At 44.5% G+C, this 25,239-nt stretch overlaps 1 protein-coding gene across 3 annotated transcripts in view; it reads right to left on the bottom strand.

Moving 5' to 3' along the window:
- Positions 1 to 25,239, bottom strand: part of ITSN1 (intersectin 1) — a 107,943-nt gene that overhangs the window by 52,980 nt on the left and 29,724 nt on the right. For 2 of the 3 annotated variants that reach the window (XM_073668355.1, XM_073668357.1), the window contains exons 5-22: positions 19,014 to 19,174; positions 16,492 to 16,671; positions 14,394 to 14,490; positions 14,186 to 14,286; positions 13,813 to 13,876; positions 13,043 to 13,180; positions 11,219 to 11,331; positions 10,599 to 10,861; positions 9,547 to 9,696; positions 9,325 to 9,465; positions 8,914 to 9,001; positions 8,231 to 8,370; positions 6,860 to 6,987; positions 3,891 to 4,114; positions 3,584 to 3,702; positions 3,065 to 3,303; positions 931 to 1,090; positions 365 to 570 (exon numbers count right to left, since the gene is read on the bottom strand). In XM_073668355.1, the coding sequence (XP_073524456.1) occupies positions 365 to 570; positions 931 to 1,090; positions 3,065 to 3,303; positions 3,584 to 3,702; positions 3,891 to 4,114; positions 6,860 to 6,987; positions 8,231 to 8,370; positions 8,914 to 9,001; positions 9,325 to 9,465; positions 9,547 to 9,696; positions 10,599 to 10,861; positions 11,219 to 11,331; positions 13,043 to 13,180; positions 13,813 to 13,876; positions 14,186 to 14,286; positions 14,394 to 14,490; positions 16,492 to 16,671; positions 19,014 to 19,174 (2,712 nt within the window). The remainder of the gene's footprint in view (positions 1 to 364; positions 571 to 930; positions 1,091 to 3,064; positions 3,304 to 3,583; positions 3,703 to 3,890; positions 4,115 to 6,859; positions 6,988 to 8,230; positions 8,371 to 8,913; positions 9,002 to 9,324; positions 9,466 to 9,546; positions 9,697 to 10,598; positions 10,862 to 11,218; positions 11,332 to 13,042; positions 13,181 to 13,812; positions 13,877 to 14,185; positions 14,287 to 14,393; positions 14,491 to 16,491; positions 16,672 to 19,013; positions 19,175 to 25,239) is intronic. The other variant, XM_073668356.1, reaches the window with a different exon arrangement.

The following is a 25,239-nucleotide window of genomic DNA, read 5'->3' as shown; positions in this document are numbered from 1 at the left end:
CATTTTATCACATTATCAAATTGATGCTGGAGACTAATTTTTTTTTGCAGAGTACACATACATCTGGGAGGAAATCACAGATGAGCCGGACTCTCCGCCATTTCCATCTGACTTTTACTAAAACTAGCTGAATAATTGAGGTATATACAAATAGAGAAAGAACATATATTAAAAGATTCTCTTATTACTGGCAGCGGATGAATAGACTAAGAAAAGGAAGCGCTGCAGAATTATCTCCAGAACCGCTGCAGAATTATCTCCAGGACCGCATCAATTCTGGTAGCAAGTATTTCTATAGTTAACATTTAAAGCTAAATTAGTATTGAAAGTTATATAGCAAAGATAAAAAACCCTACGTACAAACCTTGTAGACTTCCTGAGGGGCCCAGAGATGAGCTTCACATATGATTTGGGGAACCAGCCCTTATGTCCTTGAACTTCACCGAACCACCACATGTCCTGCTGCTCCAGGACTGTGATGGTGTCATTCTTGTTGAAGTTTAGGTGGTTGTCCTTCTTGGCCCTCCAGGGATATAAAGCCTGTGCTTGAAGTCCTTCTACTTTTTCACCCTTAAAAAGAAAAAAAAAAAAAAGTAGCACAAAAGGAATGGACAAATGGGAACGTAACATCATGGAGTCGTGTTATATCCAACATCTGCAGGAAATCCTACAAGAGCAATAATCTGGCTGCTTGTCCTAGATTACAATAGTGCAACCAAATGGATTAGCAAAAAATAAATACAAGGGCATAGGACATTATGGGGATGGGGGCTGCTCAGGACGTCCTTCTACAGAACAGGTAAATAACAGGTTTGGCCCTTGAGGAACAGAGTAATACTTGGAATTGTTTTGTTTTTTTTCTTATTTATATTTGCATTCCAATGGTCATTACTTTTATACTTTGGCACAAATATATGGGATTCAACCTACCTGACCTAGAACTGGGGACGGAGAAGAACCTGTAACTGTAGCGGGGGTAAAAGCTGAGCGTTGTCGGATCTGGCCAGCACTTGGTACTGTTAGCGAGGGTTGGGTTGCCCATGTGTCCCAGTTATCGGTCTCTGCCTTCTCATTATTATTAGTTGGCCACCTGATGAATATATGAAAGAAAATGATAATTACAGCAACAGCAATCTGGATTTTATAAATACCATGACAGCACAATTAGAGAGAGTCAGCACCGATTGGCAGAATGGGGACCTTCTATCTGACAGTGTGCAGAATAGACCGCTGCTCCATTCATTCACTATGGGGCTGTGAATGCAGTGCTTGTTTTTTCCTCCGACAGCCCCATAAAGAATGAATGGAGCACTGGTCGGATGTCTGACGTTTACCTCTATTTTGCAATGATGATAAAAGTGCTCTGTCGGTGATAAAGATTCCCCATTGGAGCAGGTCACAATGGTTGGAAACCCACCGATCACCAAGTTATCACCTATCCTGTGGAGAAGTGATAAATGGATTGTCCTGTGAAAACAAGTTAAGGTGGGGCCACTACTTGCAAAACCTAATGACAGCAGGGGCGTGTGCCTTTCTATCTCCCTCATCAGATGACCACAGGTTCAAAGTTCCCTAAGGGAACTAAATACCGCAAAAAGTAAAAAAAATATATGTATATAAAAAATATATTTTAAATCGACCCATTTTTCCACAAGTAAAATAAAAAAATATTTGGTATTGCTGCGTTCAGAAATATCAGATCTGTCAAAATATAAAAATAATTAATCCGATTAATAACCTGTAACGAGAAGAAATATCAAAACGCCAGAATTGCAGATTTTCACCTGCTGCAACAGAAAAAAAAAAAAAAAGTAACGTGTGATCAAGGAGGGTGAAAGGAGATGGCCTGTAATTCCCCAACACATCTAGCCGAGGTAATTGCAATCAAAAAGCAACATCTAAGGGGTTGTTCTGCTTTCTGCTTTTATATTGATGACCTATCCTTAAGATATCATCAATACCAGACTGGTGGGGTGCCGGCCCTCTGCATTTCCCCTCCTGATCAGCTGGTCTCAGCATTGGCAGTGGCTGGATGTTATTACTTGTGTACCTAAACACCACAGCTCCTTCAACTGTGTAGCGGCCGCTGCCGGGAACTGCAGATCTGGCCATATCCAGATAAATAAGTGTAGTGGCCGCTGTCAGGTACTGCAGATCCGCCATATTTATTTTACTCACTTACATAGTGCTTTACAGACATCACTGTCCCCATGGGGATCACAATCGAAATTCCCTATCAGTATGTCTTTGGAGTGCGGGAGGAAACCCACACAGGGAGAACATAAACTCCTTGCAGATGTTGTCCTTGGTGGGATTTAAACCCAGAACCTCAGTGCTCCAAGGCAGCAGTGCTAACTGAGCCACCGTGCTGCCCTATCCGGATAAGTGTAGTGTAGTGGTTGTTGCCGGGTACTGCAGATCCGGCCACATCCGGATAAGTGTAGTGGTTACTGCCGGGTACTGCAGTTCCGGCCACATCCGGATAAATGTGTAGTGGCCACTGCCGGGTACTGCAGATCCGGCCACATCCGGATAAATGTGTAGTGGCCACTGCAGATCCAGCCACATGCGGATAAATGTGTAGTGGCCACTGCCGGTACTGCAGATAAATATGCGTGGATTTGCAGTACTCGGCAGCGGTCACTACACAGTTGAAGGAACTATCCTGTTCAAGTCCACAACTGTTACTATCCAGCCGCTGCCGGCACTGAGAACAGCTGATCGGTGGCTGCCAACTTCAAGATCAGGCTCCTCTAGCGATTTTCAGGCCGTGCATCTCATGTGCTCTCTTAAGTTCTTGTGTCGGCTCTCGGAGCCCATCCACAGATCGCTATGCCCATCAGGCAACTTCTTTGATTGCAGACTATCACTGGATTCGCGCATCGTCAGAGAGAGGCACTCCATTAAACTCAGACGGAGAGCTTAGGAAAGTGGGCTGAGAGAGTGGGCGGGAGTCCAGCACGGTATTCTCAGCGAAGTGCGGGTGATAATGAACATCTGGGAACCCCAGATAGAGGTGGAAGACAAATAAATAAATGAAACCATCCGCCATCGGGGCTCTTACGTGGAGCTGAAGTCTGCCCAGTTGTTGGCATTTGAAGACGAATCGGTAAAAGCTACAGATGAGACAGTGGAAGTAGTCAGATGGACAGAGGTTTTGGCTGTAGTGTCTGTGACTTGTTTTGCTGTGCTTGGGAACTCGCTTTCAGGCAGTCTTTCAGCGTAGTTGGCAGGAAACCAGCCCGTTTTCCCTTTCAGCTCTCCCCCAAGCCATCCTGGTTCTCCCGTCTGGCTTTCATCAACCTGGAGGAACAGAAATGGAGAGTCACCTGGTGTACACACATTAAACAGTCCACATGGGACTTTACAGCACAGGAACAAACTTACAGCCCTGTCCCCCCAAACTTGCTTTATTGCTCATACCATAGAAGGGGGTACAACAACCGTCAGGACTAAATTACTAATATTTAGGATATATTTCATAGAGGCGAAAGGAACAGTGGGAAAAACACTCAGGATCACAGATTACTGACGTGGCCAAATGACCGGGGTCCTGGGAAACGATTTGCACCCAACTACTCACCATGATAATATCCCCAGGCTGGATGGTAATTTCATCATGACTTCTTGCATCGAAAGGATACAATGATCGGTAATAGACAACCTTCACATCCCCTTGGGAGATAGTTAGTGGCGCTTTCTCTAAAGAAAAAGAGGGAAAGGGGGACAAAAAACCCACCATGAATGCGCCTTTTCCTGTTTTATGTGGGTAGAACGATTGCAGGATCAGACTATATAGATTGTAGTCTGTAACCATGAAGACATTAACCTCTCACACGGAGCAACAACGCAGCTACACACGTGCTCCACACCAAGCCCACCGCACACACCTGTACCTGTCCAGGGGACTTGTCCTACAGGCTTCATTGGCTCAGGCGGCTGCTGGAACAGTTTGCTGGATTTTTCCTGAATCTCCAACCTTCTCTCCTCCTCCATCCTCTTTAAAGATTCCTCTCTCTTCAGCTTCTCCTCGTCTTGCAGGACTTTGTGTCGCGAGGGCTCCTCTTCCTGCTTCACACGGTCCTGCCATTTCTGGTCCTGCTCTTGGGCCTTCCTGAAGAACGGAGAGAGCAGAAGCAATGAATACACCGGCATTGGTTAATGGGTCACTGATCTGACCCGTTAATGGCTAATGAGATTCCCATATGTTTACACCCAACAGAAAAGAGAGAGATAAGTAGCTGCCAGACACTCCCGGATCTGCTTATCCCTACAGATCGGGAGCAGACCCCTTCCAAAGGGGATTGCTTATAGAAACTCAATATCGTAAAAGGTAAGGAACACCTTCTTAGCCTTTTAAGAAAGAGGCTGAAGTATGGGGGGGGGGGGGGGGGGGGTGTGTGTGTGTGTGTGTGTGTGTGTGTGTGTGTGTGTGTGTGTGTGTGTGTGTGTGTGTGTGTGTGTGTGTGTGTGTGTGTGTGTCATAAATAGCGACCAATTTGGATGAATCCTTTACAAGCAGCCATGTCCTCCACGTGCAGATTAACCATTTGAAAGCAGCAGTGTCCTCTTTTATATGGGCTACATAAAGCTCAGTCACCCCAGTAAAGAGCGCTAAACTGATTAACTTAGTGCAAGTAGGTGAGGTGTACACTGCTGGGGTGGAGCAGCATACACATACCATGGTTACCTGTGTCCCAAAATGAAGCGAGAGAGAAAGTTTGCATTTGCATTTTACCTATTCCCTGTCTATTGGGATTTGTTAAGTAATTAATTAACCATGTCTATTATTCTCTTTTGCAGAATTTATGAGAAAAATAGGTGAATCAATATTCCTATTGAATTCTATGGACCAGCAAGTGGTCAAGACAGCAAAATTAGCCAAATGTTGCCAGATCTGAGCACACAGCTTTATTTACCCATCAGATGGTGTATAGAATTTCACCCCCAGACAGTTGGTATATCCCAGATAAAAGAATCTTAGTAAATCATCTCATTGATTTATATTTGAAAAACAAAGATACAGTATTCCTATCTTGCAGGATACACATTTTTAGCATGATAAGCAGGAGTCTCTGGGACTCCCTCCAATCCTAGGAATAAAAGGACTATAGAGCTGACTCAGCAAGGCATGCTTCTCCCAGTCTTTTCCTGTCTAGTGGTCTCCTGGCATCCACTGTCAGGGCATGCTTGGAGTTATAGTTTCACAACAGCGAGTGGTTAGTCCTTGATCTAGAGCAGGGATGTCAAATGCAAACACACAGAGGGCCAAAATAAAAAATACTTGGACAAAGTCGCAGCCAACCAATATACAAACCAATGAGCCCCGCACAGTACAGTCCTCCATACAGACCAATGGACCCACACAGTCCTCCATACAGACCAATGGGCCCCGGCACAGTCCTCCATACAGACCAATGGGCCCCGCACAGTCCTCCATACAGACCAATGGGCCCCGGCACAGTCCTCCATACAGACCAATGGGCCCCGCACAGTCCTCCATACAGACCAATGGGCCCCGCACAGTCCTCCATACAGACCAATGGGCCCCGCACAGTCCTCCATACAGACCAATGGGCCCCGCACAGTCCTCCATACAGACCAATGGGCCCCGCACAGTCCTCCATACAGACCAATGGGCCCCGCACAGTCCTCCATACAGACCAATGGGCCCCACACAGTCCTCCATACACACCAATGGGCCCCACACAGTCTTCCATACAGAATAATGGGCCCCACACAGTCCTCCATACAGAATAATGGGCCCCACACAGTTCTCCATACAGAATAATGGACCACATAGGGGTGGCAGTTCTGGTGTCGCAGGCCAAATATACCCACCCTGCGGGCTAGATTTAACCCACGGGCAAGAGTTTGACATGTATGATCTAGACCGACACATTGACGTAGGTTGGAGAAACCTCTGTACCGTCACTGACAACACATGTACCTACTAAACAAGGAGAGCATGCTTCTCAGGCAGGTTAAGCTAAAACCTCTCTGCACACTTGTCTTTACAAGGCTGCTCTGGTTCGCTGTCTGGCCTGACTTGCTCTGCACTGTCACTATTCCTTTCATTTATGGCCCTGAATAACAAATGCATAGATATTACATGACAAAAACACAATCCAGCATGTCACAGATCCTTACAGAGAGGAAAACACTGCTACACGGTAATGTATGTAGACACAGTAATTCCACCAGCAGAATAGTGAGTGCAGCTCTGGAGTATAATACAGGATGTAACTCAGGATAAGTACAGGATCAGTAATGTAATGTATGTGCACAGTGACTGCACCAGCAGAATAGTGAGTGCAGCTCTGGAGTATAATACAGGATGTAACTCCGGATCAGTAATGTAATGTATGTACACAGTGACTGCACCAGCAGAATAGTGAGTGCAGCTCTGGAGTATAATACAGGATGTAACTCAGGATCAGTACAGGATCAGTAATGTAATGTATGTGCACAGTGACTGCACCAGCAGAATAGTGAGTGCAGCTCTGGAGTATAATACAGGATGTAACTCCGGATCAGTAATGTAATGTATGTACACAGTGACTGCACCAGCAGAATAGTGAGTGCAGCTCTGGAGTATAATACAGGATATAACTCAGGATCAGTAATGTAATGTATGTACACAGTGACTGCACCAGCAGAATAGTGAGTGCAGCTCTGGAGTATAATACAGGATGTAACTCAGGATCAGTAATGTAATGTATGTACACAGTGACTGCACCAGCAGAATAGTGAGTGCAGCTCTGGAGTATAAAACAGGATCAGTAACGTATGTACATAGTGACTCCCATATCCAACCACAACTACTATGACAAATCTCTCTCCATCAGAAAGTGTGTACCTGAGCGCTTCCTCCTTCTGCTTCTCCAGCTCAAACACCTTCCGCTCCTGCTCCTTCAGCCTCATCTTCTCAGCCTCAATGTCCTTCTGCTTTTCCATCTGCTGTTTGCTGTGCATCTCCCGCAGCTCCTGAAAGAGGCAGTTACTTTGTTACTCAAGACTGAATGTTTGTGTAAAAGAAAAAAAGACTTTGTGGTCACAAAGTAACAGTCAGCGAGCGACCTATGAGGAGTGGGACGACTGGATGGAGACGGAGTCTAACAAAGTAATATCTCAAAACTGTGTAATGTGAACGCTGAGAAATCACACAACCATGTTTAAACAGAGATTTATTGAGGCGGTTTTGGAACGAGTCTGCTCCAAAAAAAAAAAACTAACTTTTTTTTTTTTTTTTTTAAGAGATGCCTGAAATACTCTTACCATTCATTTCTATCGAAAAATGCCGTTGTTTCATACGTTCAGACTTTTGATCATGTTTTAAACACTTCAGATTTCCAAAAGCGAAAAGCATAAAAAAAAGTGACCCGACCATTAATCAGGAATTTCCCACTATGAGGCCGCTCCATACTTTACATTAGAAGTTAATGGGAGATCTACAGAAGCAACTGGAAGTTCTTCCAAGCATTTAAGCATTTTTGAGTTTTTGCCTAAAAAATCGTGAGCATTTTATTCCTAGCTTAATGAATTTAAAAAAAGTGAAAAAGTTGCCGACACAAAAAAATGTTTTATAGAAATCGCTAAAGAAAAGCGTTAATAAAACATCAACCAAAAAAAGCCCGTGTTCCCTGGAGTAGTTTCAGACTGAAAAACAAGCAGTTTTTGATGTACTAGAAAAAAAAAAAAAAAAAAAAAAAAAAAAAAAAACGCTGTGTGAACAAAGTCTAATACCTAAACCCATAAGACTAAATAGTCTAAAAGAGACCAGGAGAAGCCCAGTGAGATGTAGAACCTATAAAACACAGCCAATAAGTTATATATAAAGAATAAAATAAAACAAAACAGCCTAAATATGTCACAATGTGCAAGTCAGGGTGAAAAAAAAGGATCGGACATGTTGGATTTCAACATGCCCAATCTTTTGCTCTCACAGGAGACAAGCCACCATATATCTGGCAACAGCTTGTGCCCCTCGAGATGAATTCAAGTGTATTGGGTACCTAGAGAGGGGTGTATAGACATATTAAAGAGGAGGTGCTAACAATTTTTAATTTTGTATTGGTAATTATTGATTTGCTTATTAATTATTTTTTAATACAAAATTAAACATTAATATTTTACATATTTTCAATTGTTGAAAAAAACACAACTAATTTTGATGGGACCTTCCCTTTAAAAACACAGAAATAATGATGGGCAACAGCACAGCCATTACCTTGAGCTGGTTATTGAAGACATCAATCTCTTGTAGTTTCGCCCGGGTTTCCGTCTCCACCTCATCCAGTTGTTCTCGGAGCTGCTGACGACCCATTTCCTTGGCTTCTAAAGCCCTTTTTAGTGTAAGGAGGGAGTCTCCTGGGGACACGACACAAAACTTCTATTAAATACAAACATGTCTGGGTAGACCTGCACAAGTCAAACAATATCTCTAGGCATGGCTTAAGTCTCTAAGAGGCCGACAGCTGCCATGGTAAACCATAAGCATCTTTACGATGTAAATAAGCCGTTTAGATCTATGGGCCGGACATAGATCTCCCTGAGAATCTGTCTCCTGGGCTTATTATAAATGGCAGGGGTCATTACCAGGGTGAGAGATGTAGATCAGGAGAGCAGACCGTCAGTCACTACATGTCTCACACTGGTAAGGCGGCCTTTAATTAAAATAATCTCTGGATGTAGATTCTCAGGGAGATCTATGCCCCGCCCATAGATCGTAACAGCTCATTTACATATTAAGAAAAATGTGGATTTCTCGGGAGTAAGACATCGGATCGCAGATATCAAGGTATCATTTTATTCAGCTTCCTATGGCCTACATGCCCATGCAGACGGCTGATGAGGGTTGATCCTACTGACAGATTCCCATTAATCATTGTGACAAATCACATCAATACTCACTGTGCAAACTGTTTTGCTGAACTTGCTTTAGTTGGTCATTGAGTAATTGCTTCTCAGGAATTAATTTTCCAAGCAGCTGCTGAGACTCCTAAGAGAAAAAAAACACACCAAATGAAGCAAAGATTAGAATCGGCACATTGCACTTAGAAACTTACAAAGCAAACGGATGAATATATGTGTACTGGAGCGAAGCATGCCCACTGGCACACACAACAGGTAGTGCACATGTTGGCATTATTTTGTGCCTTATAAATATTACTCTTTTTTTTATATATTTAAGTTCCTTAAAAAAAAAAAAAACTTGAAAAGCATGGCTTCCCCTCATTTATTTAAAAACAAAAGAAAACCCACGTAAACAAAATAAAAGAGAACTTACAAACTTCAAGCAGATGACTAAGAAAAATGACATACCTGTAGTTGCTGCTGCAGATGTGTAATTTCGGCGATCCTCAGCTCACGGGACTTGTTTGTACTTTCTATCTCTTGCCGCTGTGTAGTGAGTCGGTATCTGATGTCTTGAAGTTTGCCTTCCAGCTGATGCTTTTTATCATTCTTCAAGAAAAACAAAGACATCGTAAAAGTTTCGGATCGTTTTGGTAATTGGCTAACCAATATGGGAATTATACAACTTACTAAAGCTTCCAGCTCAAATTCCAGCGTCTTCTTCTTTGCCTTCAGGATCACGATATCCTCTTGTTCCCTATTTCTCTGATTTAGGAGCTCCTGGCGGCGATTTCGTTCCCACTCCAGTTGGCGCTGACGTTCTAGTTCTCGCTTTGCAGCCTGATAATTAATATACATATATGCTATGAGAACACAACGGTTTAAAGCCTCTAAGATGACCTTTTTTTTTATACAATGACACCTTTCAATGAAGCGACCGAGAAATCCTATATCTTATGGGATGTGAAAGTTGCACACACTTTACAATCATGTGTGTGTGGGAAGAAAGTGCGCCATGTTCGGTGTTATGATCGCTATGCCACAGTTTCATTCCCGATTCTCGGCCTATAAACACTTGTCTGACACGCTTTACTAGTCGAGGATTACTATCATATCATTCATCATTAAAAATATTACCTGCTCATGGAAATGCACAACTCCTCATAAAAATCCAATTATAGACGCTCCAAGCCCCATCATTCCACCAATGTCTTTTATCTACATGCACATATAATTCCCAAGAGCAGCAGAATATTTTAGATGTCTGGTGAGCATTAAGCCGGCCGTGCACATTGGATGGCTGTCGCCGCAACAATGCTTTGGCTAATCGGTTGACTGACAGCCATCTCAGCGTGGGCATTAGTCTAATATGTAGGAGGACCTTCAGAGTCACACACTTGAATGTTTGGATATGGTGCAGGAAATGACCGGGCGTGCTACTGCTCTCTCCTAATCAGAGAAGAACACATTCTCTTATTCATAAGAGGGGTGGGAACATGAAGAAAAGTCCCTGAATCTCACAACTGTGGTTACCTGGAGGGGACTGTGAGAGGGCTGATAACAGAGAAAAGTTCCTGCATTCCAAGATCCCCAACACTTCCACAGTCGGGGGGGGGGTTCCTAAATGGGTACAACGCTGAGGCAAAAAAAGGTCCAAAAACAGCCTAAAGGTTTACCTGTATGTCTGACTGTAGTCAATGAACTCGATTTTCTACGCCAGTTTTAGATCTCTGCTCGCTTACCTCTCGCCGCTCGATTTCTTTCCTCCGCTCCTCTTCTCGTTGCCTCTCTAGCTCTCGTTGCTTTTCTAACTGCTTCTCCAGCTCTTGTAGGCGCTTTCTCTCCTGCTCCTGACGTTCCCGTTCCTTCCTCTCCAGCTCGGCCCTTTCCAGCTGGGCCAGTCTCTCCTGCTCCTTACGCTGCTGCTCCAGCAGGGCCTGCCGCCTCTTCTCCAATTCCAGGTTCCCGCGCTCAAAGTTCTCCCTTTTTCTATCTTCGAACGTCACTGGGAGAGAATACATAAGGGCGGTCATTGGTGCTGGAAGTAACACCCTGCTAGTGACCAGGGCAGAAGCTTCACGCTGCCCCATAATGGCCGTTTATTTCTGCATCTCATGGTGTCTATCTTGCTCTGCTCACCAAAATTAAGACCGCCAGAACCAGACAGTAGTGCAAACAAAAATTCTCCGATATCAGAATTTCCAAAAAGGGAAGTTTGTACAGGGATTTTGGGATCCAGCTTATGGCCTGTGCTGATAGGTCAATAATATCTAGGACCTAGACAACTCCTTCCAGGAATAAGGCCAAGAACAACCTCTCAAATTCTCCATATCTTCTATACAAAAATATCTAAAAACCTTACCTGGCAGTTTTTTGTCGACCGGCTGCGGCTCTTCCTCTGCTGGTTCTTCGGGTAAACGTTGATCTACAGACACCGAGCTTATTATGGATATGCCGCTGCCAGAACGAACTCTTCTACAAAATACCCCCCCACCAAAAAAAGCAGAGCACCTCAAGTCAGTACAATTCCTGTTTAACAAAATAGCACAGAAATGGTTTATACATAAACGTACATTTACCAACCATGATATCGTATATGGTCTATGTCCCCTCATGTCACTAATACTGCTCTGACCCATGGAGGCAAGGACTCCACAAGATCTCTGAAGATGTCCTGCGAGAGCGGCACCAGGAGGTCAGCAGCAGATCCTTCAGGACATGCGCATTGCTCGGTGTGGCCTCCATGGATCCCACAAATGCTCCATGTGACTCAAATTATTCCTGAAGGCCGGGGCATTATACTGCTGAAAACCACTGCCATTAACCATGCATTTGTAAATATATTGGATGTTTTGGCCATTTACATGGTGTGAATATATGTCAGCACCACGCACAATTAGATAGTCTTTTTCTAACTATTTAATAAGAATTTATCTTATTTACTTCTGAAAAAGTACTAATTAGTGGTTTTATGTTAACATGAGCGATATTTCGGCTTTTATTTGTAGAAAAAGCTGTGGGTATTGTTTGAATGCTCATCACGCCCCAGAAGAAGCCAATATTGGAGGCGAAACCTTATATTTTGTGGTATATCGGCTCACTCAGGTAGTCAGAGGAACACTTTCCATTTAAGTTTTCAACTGGTTTATTAAAAAGTACTGCATAAACCAGTGCAAAATTAGGTAAAGAAACATGGTCCTTCTGGCATAACGGGAAAACACAAAATAGTATACAGTACAGTCTGTGTGGCTGTGGGAATCTACCCGCTCAGGGGAACAAAAACAAGGTTCAGTTTTCTTTAAACACAAGCACAAAGTCTGGAGATCTCATCTCCAGACATACCGAACACCGAGTCCAAAGGCTCCACATTTACCTTCTGGACCACACCCTGGGGTGGAGATATGGTGAACAGCCTCCCACCCACTCTTTAGCTGTTCAAAAAAGAAAACAACCCTTAACATGGACGATTAACCCCTCTCAGCATTAGTATGCTGGAGCATTTTTCCAGGTTCATATCACTGCGGCCAACATCCTGAGTGACATATCTCCCCCTCCAGTATTTTACCAGTGGCCTTCTCACAATATATGTATACACAAACAGACATATAAAAAGTAAATGGTAATGTATTGTATGGTCACATTGAACTTTTTTCTTCTTCACTGAATTGTGCTATGGTGGAGAGTTATTGACCTCACACAATCTTGAGCATTGCCACACCTTGGTGTAGAAGCGCTATTTATTTTTGCTTTTCTGATCCTTTTGACATATTTGTTTGCTTTCAATATAAAGACCACTGAGAAAATCTTAATAGCTGCCGAGTAATGCTGAAAGTGTGACAAAAATGTCCGTGGTAAAAAATAACATAAAAGTCATATTCACATCAATCTTTTATAAGTTGTAATAAAAGAAGACATGACCTGTGAGTATCAAAAAAGGAAAAAAAACAAATGTCTAAGATTGCTGCATGAGATACATATAAAGTCCAGTAGTCTTCTCGACTGCGTGGCACTATCAGGGGCAGTATAACCTTTGCATTACTTTCATATATTCCTCTAGTTTTTCTACAGACCAAACAGTGGGAAAAAAAAATGTACAAAATACTTTATAAGATAAAGAGCAAATGGCAGAAATACTCCTTATAGTGTAGAAGCAGCTGGAGCATAATGTCACATATGTGCTCTTCACCTAAACGATGGAGGGATGTAATCTGGAGGCAGAACAGGAGGCAGCGGCTGGCCGGACATTGCGAGGTCTATTAAGTGCATAGCCAAGATAAACTCTTCAGCTGTCAACTTCCCATCTTGATCGATATCAGACAGATTCCTTTAAAAGTAAATAACATTAATATATAAAAAAAAATAGAATAAACCAGACCTGCTCGCAATGTTGCTGTACAAAGACACAGATCATCTTACAACGTATTTTACCGCTGACATCTGATGGGCTATTCTCTCTTATAAAAGTGATGGCACAGGATACACTCCAACCAACCATGTTGCTTACCCCATGTGCAGGGCATTGTAGTAGCTTACTTATCCATGGTTACGACCACTAATATGGTGACAGTTTGTTAGCCGTTAGTGGTCGTAACCATGGATACCTAAGCTACTGCGATGCCCTTCACATGGGGTAAGCAACATGGCTAATCAGAAGAACTATACTACATTTCTAATTGGAGATATTTGTTAATATTATTATTGGTGACTTAAAAACAGCATCTTTATTGAAGGAACATGTACACGAAGTGGACCTAGGAAAGCAGACGAGTGACAGCTGTTTTGCTCAAAACAACCATTGCTCGTCTCCGCTTACCTAGGTCCACATCGTGTGCATGTTCCCTTAATAGAGATGCCGTTTTAAGTCACCAGTGGCGAGTGACGCTCACGCAGCTCAGCAGGAGAATGTAAGGAGGTACAACCATATATTACACCGGATTCCAGTTATTGCATTCTTACCATATAGTAGCTAGTTGGGTTTGCGGTAAACTAGATTGCATAAGTATAGTTCTTGCCTGAGGACCTGAAATGAACACATCATTAATATATATTAACTGTGAACCGGCATTAATAATTAATAGAAACTAATAAAGTAAAAAAAATACAGTGTAGTTACAAGATGAACGGACTTCATGTACAGCATCAGCTAATGGGAGAAGTTATGAGATCATACAGGGAAGGGCCATCCTACTGAACCAGACACACATGGTCTGTGCACCCACACTCATGGCGGGACGCAATCATCTGAACCAGGTCTGGTGGCCCATTCTGTGACCAGTATAATCAATGAAATAGGTTCTTAAAAGTCAAGAAAAATTCCGTAAAAACATACCCGTTAAGTGGCCGCTCATAGTTTTATCATGGCTGTTGAACAACTGTCTGTACTTTAGCCTTGATGACTGCGGTACGGCCCATTCCACCGCTGGAGGAGCCCTGGAGAAGGCGAAAATGGCAAAATTAGGATTTAAAAAAAAAAGAAACAAGGAAGAGGTTGAAATATACCCCATTATAAATGACAGTGGATATTTTTGCTTACTTACACGGCCACATCAAATGACTGGGCTTTCTGCAGCGTCTTACTGTTCATTTGGGCTCCGGCACCTGAACGTCCGAACGATGAACTCTTTGGCAATGTGGCTGCAAGTACGAATATCAAAAAAAAGTCTCGTTTTAAGGTTTCTGATGGAACTTTCATCATTTCAAGTCATCACTTTTGAAATGATACAAGCGATACAATCCAGGATATTTACCATACAAATCTATATAAAATCCTTATCAGTAAGAATAGGCATTAATGATGGCTAGCTCAGCCGCCAGGTGACCACCAGCTCTGTGCTTGGGTGCCAGTGTAAGGTGGTGGGTGGGCTCTGTGCAGGGGGGAGCAACTCATTCATTCACATTATAAATTATTTCGGAAAAGGGAATACTCCCTACTTTCCTGCATTTAAAAGGTAGCATGTCATAAAAAACTGATCCATTGTACAATTCAGGTTTTTATATATGTTTTTCTTTACATAGTCATTTTTTTTATTGCACTAATCTGAACAAATGTCATTGTACAGAAGGAGGAGGAGGTGAACTGTGACATCACCTATTGTGAATGGGGGATCCTGTGTTATATACTGTATATAGAGGTATTATTAGTCATTGTACAGGAGGAGGAGGTGAGCTGTGACATCACCTATTGTGAAAGGTGGATCCTGTGTTATCTACTGTATATAGAGGTGTTATCAGTCATTGTACAGGAGGAGGTGAGCTGTGATGTCACCTATTGTGAATGGTGGATCCTGTGTTATCTACTGTATATAGAGGTATTAGTCATTGTACAGGAGGAGGAGGTGAGCTCTGACATCACCTATTGTGAAAGGTGGATCCTGTGTTATCTACTGTATATAGAGGTGTTATCAGTCATTGTACAGGAGGAGGTGAGCTGTGACATCACCTATTGTGTTTGGTGGATCCTGTGTTATCTACTGTATATAGAGGTGTTGGTGTATGGATAGATGAAGTTTTACACATAGAAATGTAATAGAGAAACAGCGAAAAGTATTGCCTCACTGGATATTTTAGAATTACTAGTCAACTTTAATGTGAATTAGTTTAAAAAAAAAATCATTGAAAAAGATTAAACAATTAAAATGACAACACACAAAAATGGTTTTTAAAGTTTGATGTCACAAAACTAGCCCCCTCTTGTATTTTGAGTTTCAGAAAGGCGAGATACGAGGAGCTGTTTGCTGCGATCCTCACCCTGTATCTCCACTTATGACCTGTGGTACAGGGCATATTGACACCACAGAGCCGGGAACCCTCTATAAGTAATGGGGATTTTGTGCATGTCAATTCTGCTGGATCTCTGCAAGCCCCATTTAGATAGATGGCAGAGATGAGCGAGTTGCCGCTCTCCCCTCCCGCCGCTCCGCCCTCGATTAGTCAGCCTGATGAAACATTGCTGCAACAATCACGTCACACCAAGCCGGGCTAATCAAAAGAAGAGCTGGAGATGGCGGCAGGTAGGAGGTGGTGTGCAATGCTCCCATCCGGCGGCCATGGCAGACTGGTGGCTGGATCGGGTCTTTCAAATCGATTCGCTCATTTCTAATGAACGGGACAGTTGCATAAACACCAATGCAGAGCTTCAGAAACCGCCTCGTTCTTAGGAATTAAACCGCTTTTCGGTCTGTGAAACGTATTCAGCTAATTTGTTAAGTGTAAATATACCCTAAAAAACCGAAGATGGCCATAGCACAATCTACATCAAGTGCCTGATTTCTCAGCTTTTCTGGTATTCCCTGAGAACAAGGGGATAATGGGGCTGAAGTCACGCTAATAAAACAAATTACCCATCTACAGTGTAGGTGACAAATGTAGGATCCATGACAGTCCAACCACTGGAGCCACCACCGGCGGTGGTGAAAGAAAGGACCAGCGCTCTACTAACTTCCATGGAGGTTGTAGTGTGCATGCATTACTTCCATAAACAGTGAATGGGGGACACGAGATTTGTCATTACGGCCATTGGTCAGACCCCCACTAATCATACATTTATTGCCTTGTCCTGCAGATGGGTCTTATGAGTTATTGGTGGGATAACTTCAGATATAACGGGTGGCAGAGGATTAGTGATGAGCAGCATACCCGAGTGAGCAAAAGCTGGGAGAGGCTGGATTACGGCCGGCGCTCCGTTGGCCAGAGGTGGCGCTGCAGCGGCAGGAACAGAGGATACTAGCGGAGGAGACATCCCTACTACTGGAATGGGAGGCATTGGCACAGGGGCGACAGCAGCCATGGACGGCAAACCGGTAATTCCACTTATACCTAGAAAACACAAAACAGTGCAGCTCATACATGCGTGCGATGGGAGGACATATACAACTCGTATAGAGAAAGGGGCCGTAGAAATAAAAGTTTAGCTTCCAGCTTTATTAAATTAGTGAAGTTCACATTGCTTCATTGGTTCCAGGGTGACAATCGTGACGGCCGACTTTCCGAGTCTGCCTTCATAAAAACGGATTCACGCTCGCTGTCATAATGCGGTCACAAGTTAATAATGACCGTAACCAATCTGTAACATGATCAGTAAACCTGCAAATCACAATTATACTGACTGTTTTTGGAAACCATCAGCAAGTTTGTTGAATATGCCAATTGTCTCTTCAGAGAGGAAGAGGACTTGAACTCTAGTGCCACTTATTGGAAGCAGCTATCCTACAAGTCAATATCGACCCTTTAAAAGAACCTTACCATATGACTTAGCATAAAAGCCAAACCAGAATCCCAATTTGCAGACACAGTGTTTCAGGGTGTTGCCCCTCTTCAGTGCAAAGTAGGAGATCTGATTTGGGTAGGTGAGAGGCTAAGACTGGAATATAAGGGTTAAAGTTTCTCCTTGTGGAGAGCGAAAAGCCAGGCCTGGCATGCCAGTATGAGGAGACTTTAACACCTTGCATTTGCACCACAAATTTTGCATAAAACTGTCAGAAACGTCACAAATTTTTGCGTAACTCAAAACTGCAAAAATATTTCTGTGACTTTTGGTGGTGTTTTTAGTGCAGGTTTGTAACTTTAAAAAAAAAAAAAAAGTGAGCAAACCTTAGCTGGAGGCGTGAAACAAAAAAAAATTCACAATCATTTACAAATTAACAAGACTTTAGTCATTGACTTGAGTAAGTTACAGACACTGTTGCCTCTTTCAGTTGCCGTGCGCCAAACACACATCTCAAAGATTTGGCACGTCTTAGGTTATGTGCGCACGATCAGGATTTGCTTGCAGAAATTTCTGCAGCGTCTCTGCACCTCTGGGCAGCAAAAAAGCTGCGGTGAATCCACAGCATTTTTAATGCGTTCTTTCCAATTCATTGTATAAGGAAAAACTCAGGCAAAAACGCACAAAAAACGGACATGCTGCTTCTTTCAACACACATGATATTCTGTAAGGAAAAATTCTGATCATGTGCACAGATCTTGCAAAATCTCATAAAAAATGCTGGGATAAGGATTGCAATGCGTTTTTTGGGGCCAATTCTGGGCGGATTTACCGCATCAAAAATGCACCATGGGCACATAGCCTTACTCCAGTGGACTCTGCATCAAGATTGCTGTGCGAAATACCAATTTTCAAGAATCAGCCCCCACAGAATTTAAAGATTAGAAACATCTGCCCCTAAAGAGCTTATAAAAGGCCACCGCTCCAAAAGACAAATCTAAAATGTATGTCATGCTGGGGTACTGGCTAGTCTTGTACAAGACCAGACTAACCTAGAAAATAATAACTCAGGCTGCCAGCAGCCACCACAAGGGGGAGCGCACTGCATACACTGAACTTGGTGCAGAGGATGCAATAAACTTCCACTAATGGCTACAGCAGGAGCTTAAAGGGTTACTCCCATTTTCATAGGATGTCAGGTCAGCTAATGCTTTTAACCTGCAGATAAGGGGTTAATCGCATTACAAACGTGCCCGGGCGTTTTACTGAAAGTGCAGCACCCAGGGGAAAATTAACATTAATCCTCCCAGGAGCCGCCAGCTTTCAGTTATGAAGGCGGGCCGATGTGGCTACAGTCACTGTTCACAGCACAGATAAGCTGGCTGTCAGTCAGTGCTTACAGCAGCCAATCTGTGCTATGAGCAGTGACTAATTGCTCCGGGCACACCGGCATGACTGAAAGCCGGCGGCTGCCAGGAGGATTTAAGTTATATTTCTCACAGGTGCAGCACTTTCAGTACCGGCCACCTTCATAACCTGCAGAATATCACTAATGACGTGATTCGACGTGACTGGTTCCCTTTAATATGTCAATATTATATGAAAATTTTAAATGAGCGGTAAATTGCAGAAGTGTTTCTTTTTCACATGCACTAGCCGGCATTGTCCATCTATGAAGATGGGAATAACCCTTAAAAAAAAATAAAAATAATGAGTGATAAGATGTATGATCACAGGTTGGGACCTCCATTCACACAAGAGACTTTTGGCCATCTGTCCCGAGGATCGGTTGCGATTTCTGTGATCATACATTTATCATCTATCCTATGGATATGTAATTTAATTTTAAGACGTTTTCCAGCCAAGTTCATTTATTAATCGGCATAAAAGAAATATTCAAGGGCAGGCATTCACTTCAAGGTAAGAAGTTAAGTGTCTCAAGGTGGATACGAACCAAAGCCCGCAGAAGCTGGCATGGCGACTGGTTGCTTCAACATGGCCGCGGGGAGAGCGGATGGCAGGGGGTAGCCTTGCAGCTTCAGTTTGATCAGTTTCATAGCTATGGAGAACTCCAGCTGGTCCATTCTACCATCATTGTTCATGTCAGCCAATGCCCTGGAGAGAAATGAACATTCACTTATCACCACATGCAATAACACAAAGGATTAGCCACAAAGAGCAGCGGTGACTGCAGCTGGACCGCTGCCACTTGTCAGCCGCAGCACACCACTGGCATCAGGTGAGCGTGGCACTGTACAGGCAATCAGTAAGAGACGCCACTCCAACAGGCTTTATTAGAGCCCCGTTCTCAGGGTCAGTGGGAGACAGACCGACCCTCAAAGAGCTACAATCTGGGTCTAACATTCAATGTTGGGAATATCCCACCAATGTATCTGCCCCATGTGATTACTGTGACGTTAGAATTTATCACGGATTCAATGGATAGATAACTAAAATTAGTAGGGGTCTAGCTGCTAGGACCCTCACTGATCGCCAGAATGGTGGTCTGAATGACGGAGATGGCGATCAGACCAGCTGATCTAGCGGTTATCATCTATCCCGTACTTGACAATTTCTTGCCCGCGCCTTCAGCTAATTCAAGGCTCCTGTATTATTATACAATTATGCTAAGTATTTAGTAGCCGCAAAGTTTTATATCAACAAGAACTGATACTTACGTTTTCATTCCCATCCACAAGGTCATGAATAAAAGGATTAAAGAAACACACAGATGGAGGGGCTCTACACGTTCTCTCCATTAGTGTGGATATTGGAAACCGGACTCCCACCATACAGAAAATACTGGTGTATTATCCAACTTAAATGCCTCTCCATCTCATCTTTTTAACTCCAACATTCAAAATACAAAAACACAATCACTCAAAATTTGGGTTATTTCCATCTTTAGACGTTATCACTTATTCATGGGAAAGTGGGGGTCCGACCATTGAGTGCCTAGGACAGGGAGGCAGCAGGACATGCGTACCACCACTCCATTTAAATTTATATGCGGCTGCCAGAGATATAGTACGGTGCTTTTTCCGACAGTCCCATAGACCATGAATGGAGCACGTCTGTTCACGAGCTCATTCACAAGGGGCTCTGCAGTGCCCCTTTCTCAGGATCAGTACGGGCGCGGCAGAGTCCGACCACTAGGAAGAGTGAGTTATTAGTTTTAATATTAATAAGATGGGAATAACCCTTTAACCTCAGTGGAACGGAGTGATCTCCTGTAATTAATAACTAGAGGTGGGAAAACATTTGCACCAATGTAGGCAACACTGGCCATATACATTAGATCATGGTAATCATGAGAATCTAATCTGTATGGAGTCATTCTGCCGACTATCGCATACGGCTTGTTAATCATCAAAAATGTAGGGGTGTCAGGAGCGATCGCTATGATTAGAGCCAGCGCCACCGAGGAGACATATACGGTGCTCGTAATTCCCGTAAATAAGATTACGGGCTGCAAAAATTGAAAAAAAAAGCAATTTATCAGCCTGAATTACCCACAACTTCCCCCTTGTTGTACTGAAACTCTGCTGAAAAACCGAGAAAATAGGAGACATCGTGAAAATGCTGTAACCACACATAAGTAAGGATGCCAGGAAGAGATGGAGGAGCAGAATCTAGAAATATATATTTTACATCGCTGGCCCTACAGAACTCCGATCAAAATCGAAAAATTTATTTGAACGGTAAATGGCAAATCAAGGAAGGAAGGGAAAAAAAAAATTCCATAATTACATTATCCCCAGTCGCCACAACACCATGAGAACGTAATAATATGCAAACACAAAACCGCAGCTCATGGTGCAAAAATATAAAAACCCACACACATCTTCAACAACCACAAAAAGAAAATGTTAAGGGTCTCAGAACGTGATAAGCTTAAAAAAAAAAAAAAATTCTCATATAATATTTTCGAATTTTAATTTGACAAAAAAATAAAAAAAAATAGTAAAAAAAAAAAAAAAAAAAGACAAAAAGTTTGGTACTGCCGTAATCGTACTGAAATGGAGAATTATATTGTCAGATCATTTTTACAGCGCTATGAATGCTGTAAAACCCAAAAAATAATTGTGCGATTGCAACTGAATTCCTTTAAGAATTTCGCACTGATATGTTCTGTGGTGATCAATCAGCCCAGAGAAGCTCAGAAAAAGAAAATTAACAAACGCCGCATCAGAAGAGCTCACCGATGGACACTCTTTAACTCGTTCTGCAGCCAGCAACACATGGGCTGTGCAAGGCAAACAATGCAACATTTTTTCTGAGACCCAAATTGCAAAAATAATTTTTAGCCACAAATTAAAGCACTGAAGTATAAAGAAAAAAAAAAAAAAAAGTGCCCCAAAATCCCTCTGGAACCCCAGCTGAACTGAGAATTAGAGAGAAGCATTTTGCCACCCACTGTATGGAGGACTGAAATACTGCCCAGCTCAAATAGTGCCGCAGCCCTTTCATTCTCATGCTGCACTTTTGCTTTTTGGTTATTGGGTGGTGATTGCAGAGCAAGTTGGTGCAATGAGTTGTATGTGATGAGACGCTTGCGTTCCTATGGGCAGTGACTTAGAGACTGGAGTTGGGTGGATCTTTCTGTAGGGGGTCTATATGTAAGTGGTCGTACACGACCATGAAACGCAGCAATATTTGGCCAGGTATCGCGATTTAAGTATGATTCAGAAGCACAAATTCGGCCTAATAATATGGGGGATCATGGTTGACATTAAGTGATAAACTAGCTTATTCAGTGTGATCAAATATGTGCTGTATTATTAAGAACTCTTTTTTTCCACAGCAATACATCACGGTGACTGTGGATGAGCGCTCCGTGTCCTCCTCTAATTCTGAATTATTTACATCCATACAACCCATCAGTGCTGTCCCCTATTACGCCGCTCTGAAAGCCGTTACAGTGTGCGAGCACAATTCATTTCATGTAATTCAGGCAGATCTCAGAAGATCCTTGGCCCGCTTCCCAGTAAAGGGCTAAACCACTATTTTAATGAGAGCAGAAATGCATTCATGAGCAAATGGGTTTCTCCACACAAGATTGGAGATGTAACGTCTTGTAAGCGGAAGAGACAGAACCTCGCTTATCTCTCGGGGAGAATAAACACATTGGGCCGGTCATGAGCAGTAACAAGCGGAGCAGGGAAAATCATGTACAATTTAGTGATCAGACAGAGCGGCCTCAGACAGGGGAGTCCTACAAGAATACTGAGAGTCCCAGCTGTCCGAGGAGGGCGACACTGGACCCGTCACCAGATCAGTGAGTGCCAGGGACAATATTGGGGCTCTATGGTCACATTCTTTTCTGTACTCGGTGATATTAAGTTTAAAGACCCTGGCCCCTTCATACGGACAGATAATAGGCAACTTGTGTAAGTTGTGTAAACATGGCGGCAGTCAGCTGACAACGAGCAAAGCGCTGGCCTCCTGTAAATGATCCAGAGTCGGCAGCACACACCCATGAGTAAACAGGAAATGTGCTGCCAAACATATGATCATTTTGTCCCCTCTTTTAATTGAGCACAGAAAACTGTCCAGTGTAAATGCGTCTTAAGGCTGCCCATACACATTAGAAGTGGTGCCGTCAAATTCCTTCCAACTTTACCCCTAAAGGCAAGGAAAATGCACAATCCATAAGATGATAAATGGCAGCCAAATGAGTCTTCCTCTCCTCCGTGGAATAAAAAAAAAAAAAGCAGTGTATGTGTGGCACCCCAGGGGTCTGGTTTTCCACAGTAATGTAATGTTATGTCTGAGAGCAGGTGGGAGGTCCTTTGGTCAGGGATCCTGTGCATGCCACACCTCCTGCCCAGTCTTGGGAGGGGAAGAACTTCCCCTGTATAAACCCGGGGCTGAGGCAGGGTGAGTCAGACAAGGAGAGTGGAGAAGAGAAGCAGCATAGGAAACAGCAGAGTTACAAGGAGTCAGGGGCTGGCAGCTGTAGAGCTCGCCCTGACTAAGAAGATTCTTTACCGGACCCGGAGTCCGAGGCTGTGGGGACTAACTCCTACCCAGCAGCAGAATCCGTCGGGCAGGGGATTTCAGGTCCTCTGGCCCAGAAGCCCGAAGGCACGGTCACACGCGTGGGACCAGCACCGCCATCGTGGAGCGGAAGCCATTAGAAGGCCCCGAGTCACCGGCCATACGGGTGAGCACCACACGGTACACTCAGGGACGTGGGCTACTTACATCAGCTTCTAGCAAGGTAGCCAGAAGAGTACAGTCAGTTTGGGAGGCCTACAACTACGCCTGGCCAGGGGAGATCCCATCTGCTCAAAGACTGACCAGGCCCCGTTTGCTAGCAAGTACTCCGGGAGGGTCTGTCGTTGTTACCAGTAAAGACCCTGAACTACACCGTACCGTCTCTGAGTGGTTCCTGCTACCCCCATCATCCACGTCGGCTGCCCTGAGGCCATACCCCTCCCGTTGGGGGTTATACTATCACGCTGCACAATCCTACCACCGGCCTCAGCGGTCTGCCCTGCAGCAGCAGCTTCCTGGCTGCACTCAACGGGTGGCGTAGTCATCAACTATTTACTACTAATAGACTGCCGTCTAGTTTGACTCCCTGGGCACGGACCGGGTCACCGCCACGAGATTACAACCCTCCACGGATCCGGCTCCGGGTAAGCTCCCGCGTGCGCACCGCAGCGCGACACAGGCCCAGGGGCGCGTCAACTTTGGCGTAGTCGGCAGGATTTCGTGCCCGCAACCACCGGGTACTGCGTGCCTGAAAAGCAAAGACTGTTCAAACTTACCAGTGGTGAAGGTTTCCCGCCATCCGGCGCCATCTTCTACCTTCTTCCCGCCATCCGCGAAGTTTTCCCGCCATCCGGCGCCATCTTCGACCTTCTTCCCGCCATCCGTGGAGTTTTCCCGCCATTGGACGCCATCTTGAGGACGCCGCGCGGGAAGAAGAGGGGCGTGGACTCCGAAAGCGCGCGAGAACTGAAGCCCCGCCTCACATCCGGACGTTGCGTAAGGTCCTGGAAGGAGCCCAGCAGACGCCGACGTCACAGGAGCGCGACGGAAGGTCCTCAACCCTGACGATCCACTGCGGAGCCGCGGCCTACGGAAGAGGATCATCGCAAGGTAGGCCACGGTCCACTAGGGGGGAGGAAGATGTCGGATACGGAGGAGAGCTTCACTGCCTCAACCCCCGCCAGCGCTACCGCTGCTGCAGTTATGCCCTTCACCATGCCCTATATCCCGGGAGCAGCTTGGCTACCCCAGTACTCAGGGGAGTCACATACCCTGCATGACTTTAGAGAAAAGCTGGATAGCCTCTTCCAGGTGTACCCCCTCACAGAAGAGCAAAAAGTGAGCATCCTGGTGGCCCAACTAACCGGGGCAGCCAAAAGGGAAGTAAAATCCTGGCCACCTGGGAGGAAGACTGTCGCAGGGATACTAACCCGGCTGAAGGACACCTTTGATACCCGCACCTCAGCCGAGATTAAGCTTAGATTCTACGGGTGCAAGCAGCGAGCGCATGAGAGTATAAGGGACTATGCACTAAACCTACAAGAGGCCCTGAGGGCCATAAAGCAGACCGACCCTGATGGGGTGGGAAACGAGGACAGGCTGTTGACTGAACAATTTATAGAGGGTTTATATTGCAATGCCCACCGAACCCAGTTGCGGGCAATGGCCTTACAGGATCCCCATCTGGACTTTGCACAGTTCAAGGACAGAGCCATCCGGGTGCTCCGAGAACCGGCACCAGGTGGCGTTGTGACCCACAGACGCCCCACTACCACTTACTACCAGGAGGCGGCGCCCTTGTCAGCAGGGCCTGTGGGAGCTGATGCGCAGGCTTTGGACAATGACCCGGCTCCAGACCTACACCATCAGGTCCAAGAGCTAGCTAAGAGCGTTGCTGCGCTAACCCGAACTGTGCAGTCTTTACAGGTTTCCACCCCAGGGAAGATCCAGCTGGCATCCGGACCGGAGGACATCCCGTGGCGTCGACCAAGGAGGACCCCACCGGCCAGAGGAAGACCCAGTGACCAATACAGTGAGGACGGACGACCCATCTGCCGCCGCTGCAATCAACCCGGACATATGGCAAGGTACTGTTCTTTAAACGGGCACAACCTGGGGTAGAGGGCCAACCCCCAGGAAAAAGATCACCAGGCCCATCGAACTGGCGCGACAGATATGTG

This window comes from Phyllobates terribilis, unplaced genomic scaffold (assembly GCF_046119375.1).
Source record: "Phyllobates terribilis strain yellow unplaced genomic scaffold, ASM4611937v1 Scaffold_2__4_contigs__length_985480577, whole genome shotgun sequence".
Lineage (NCBI taxonomy): Eukaryota > Metazoa > Chordata > Amphibia > Anura > Dendrobatidae > Phyllobates > Phyllobates terribilis.
The sequence above is the reverse complement of the archived record's forward strand: the minus strand, read 5'-3'. Positions and strand labels throughout refer to the sequence as shown.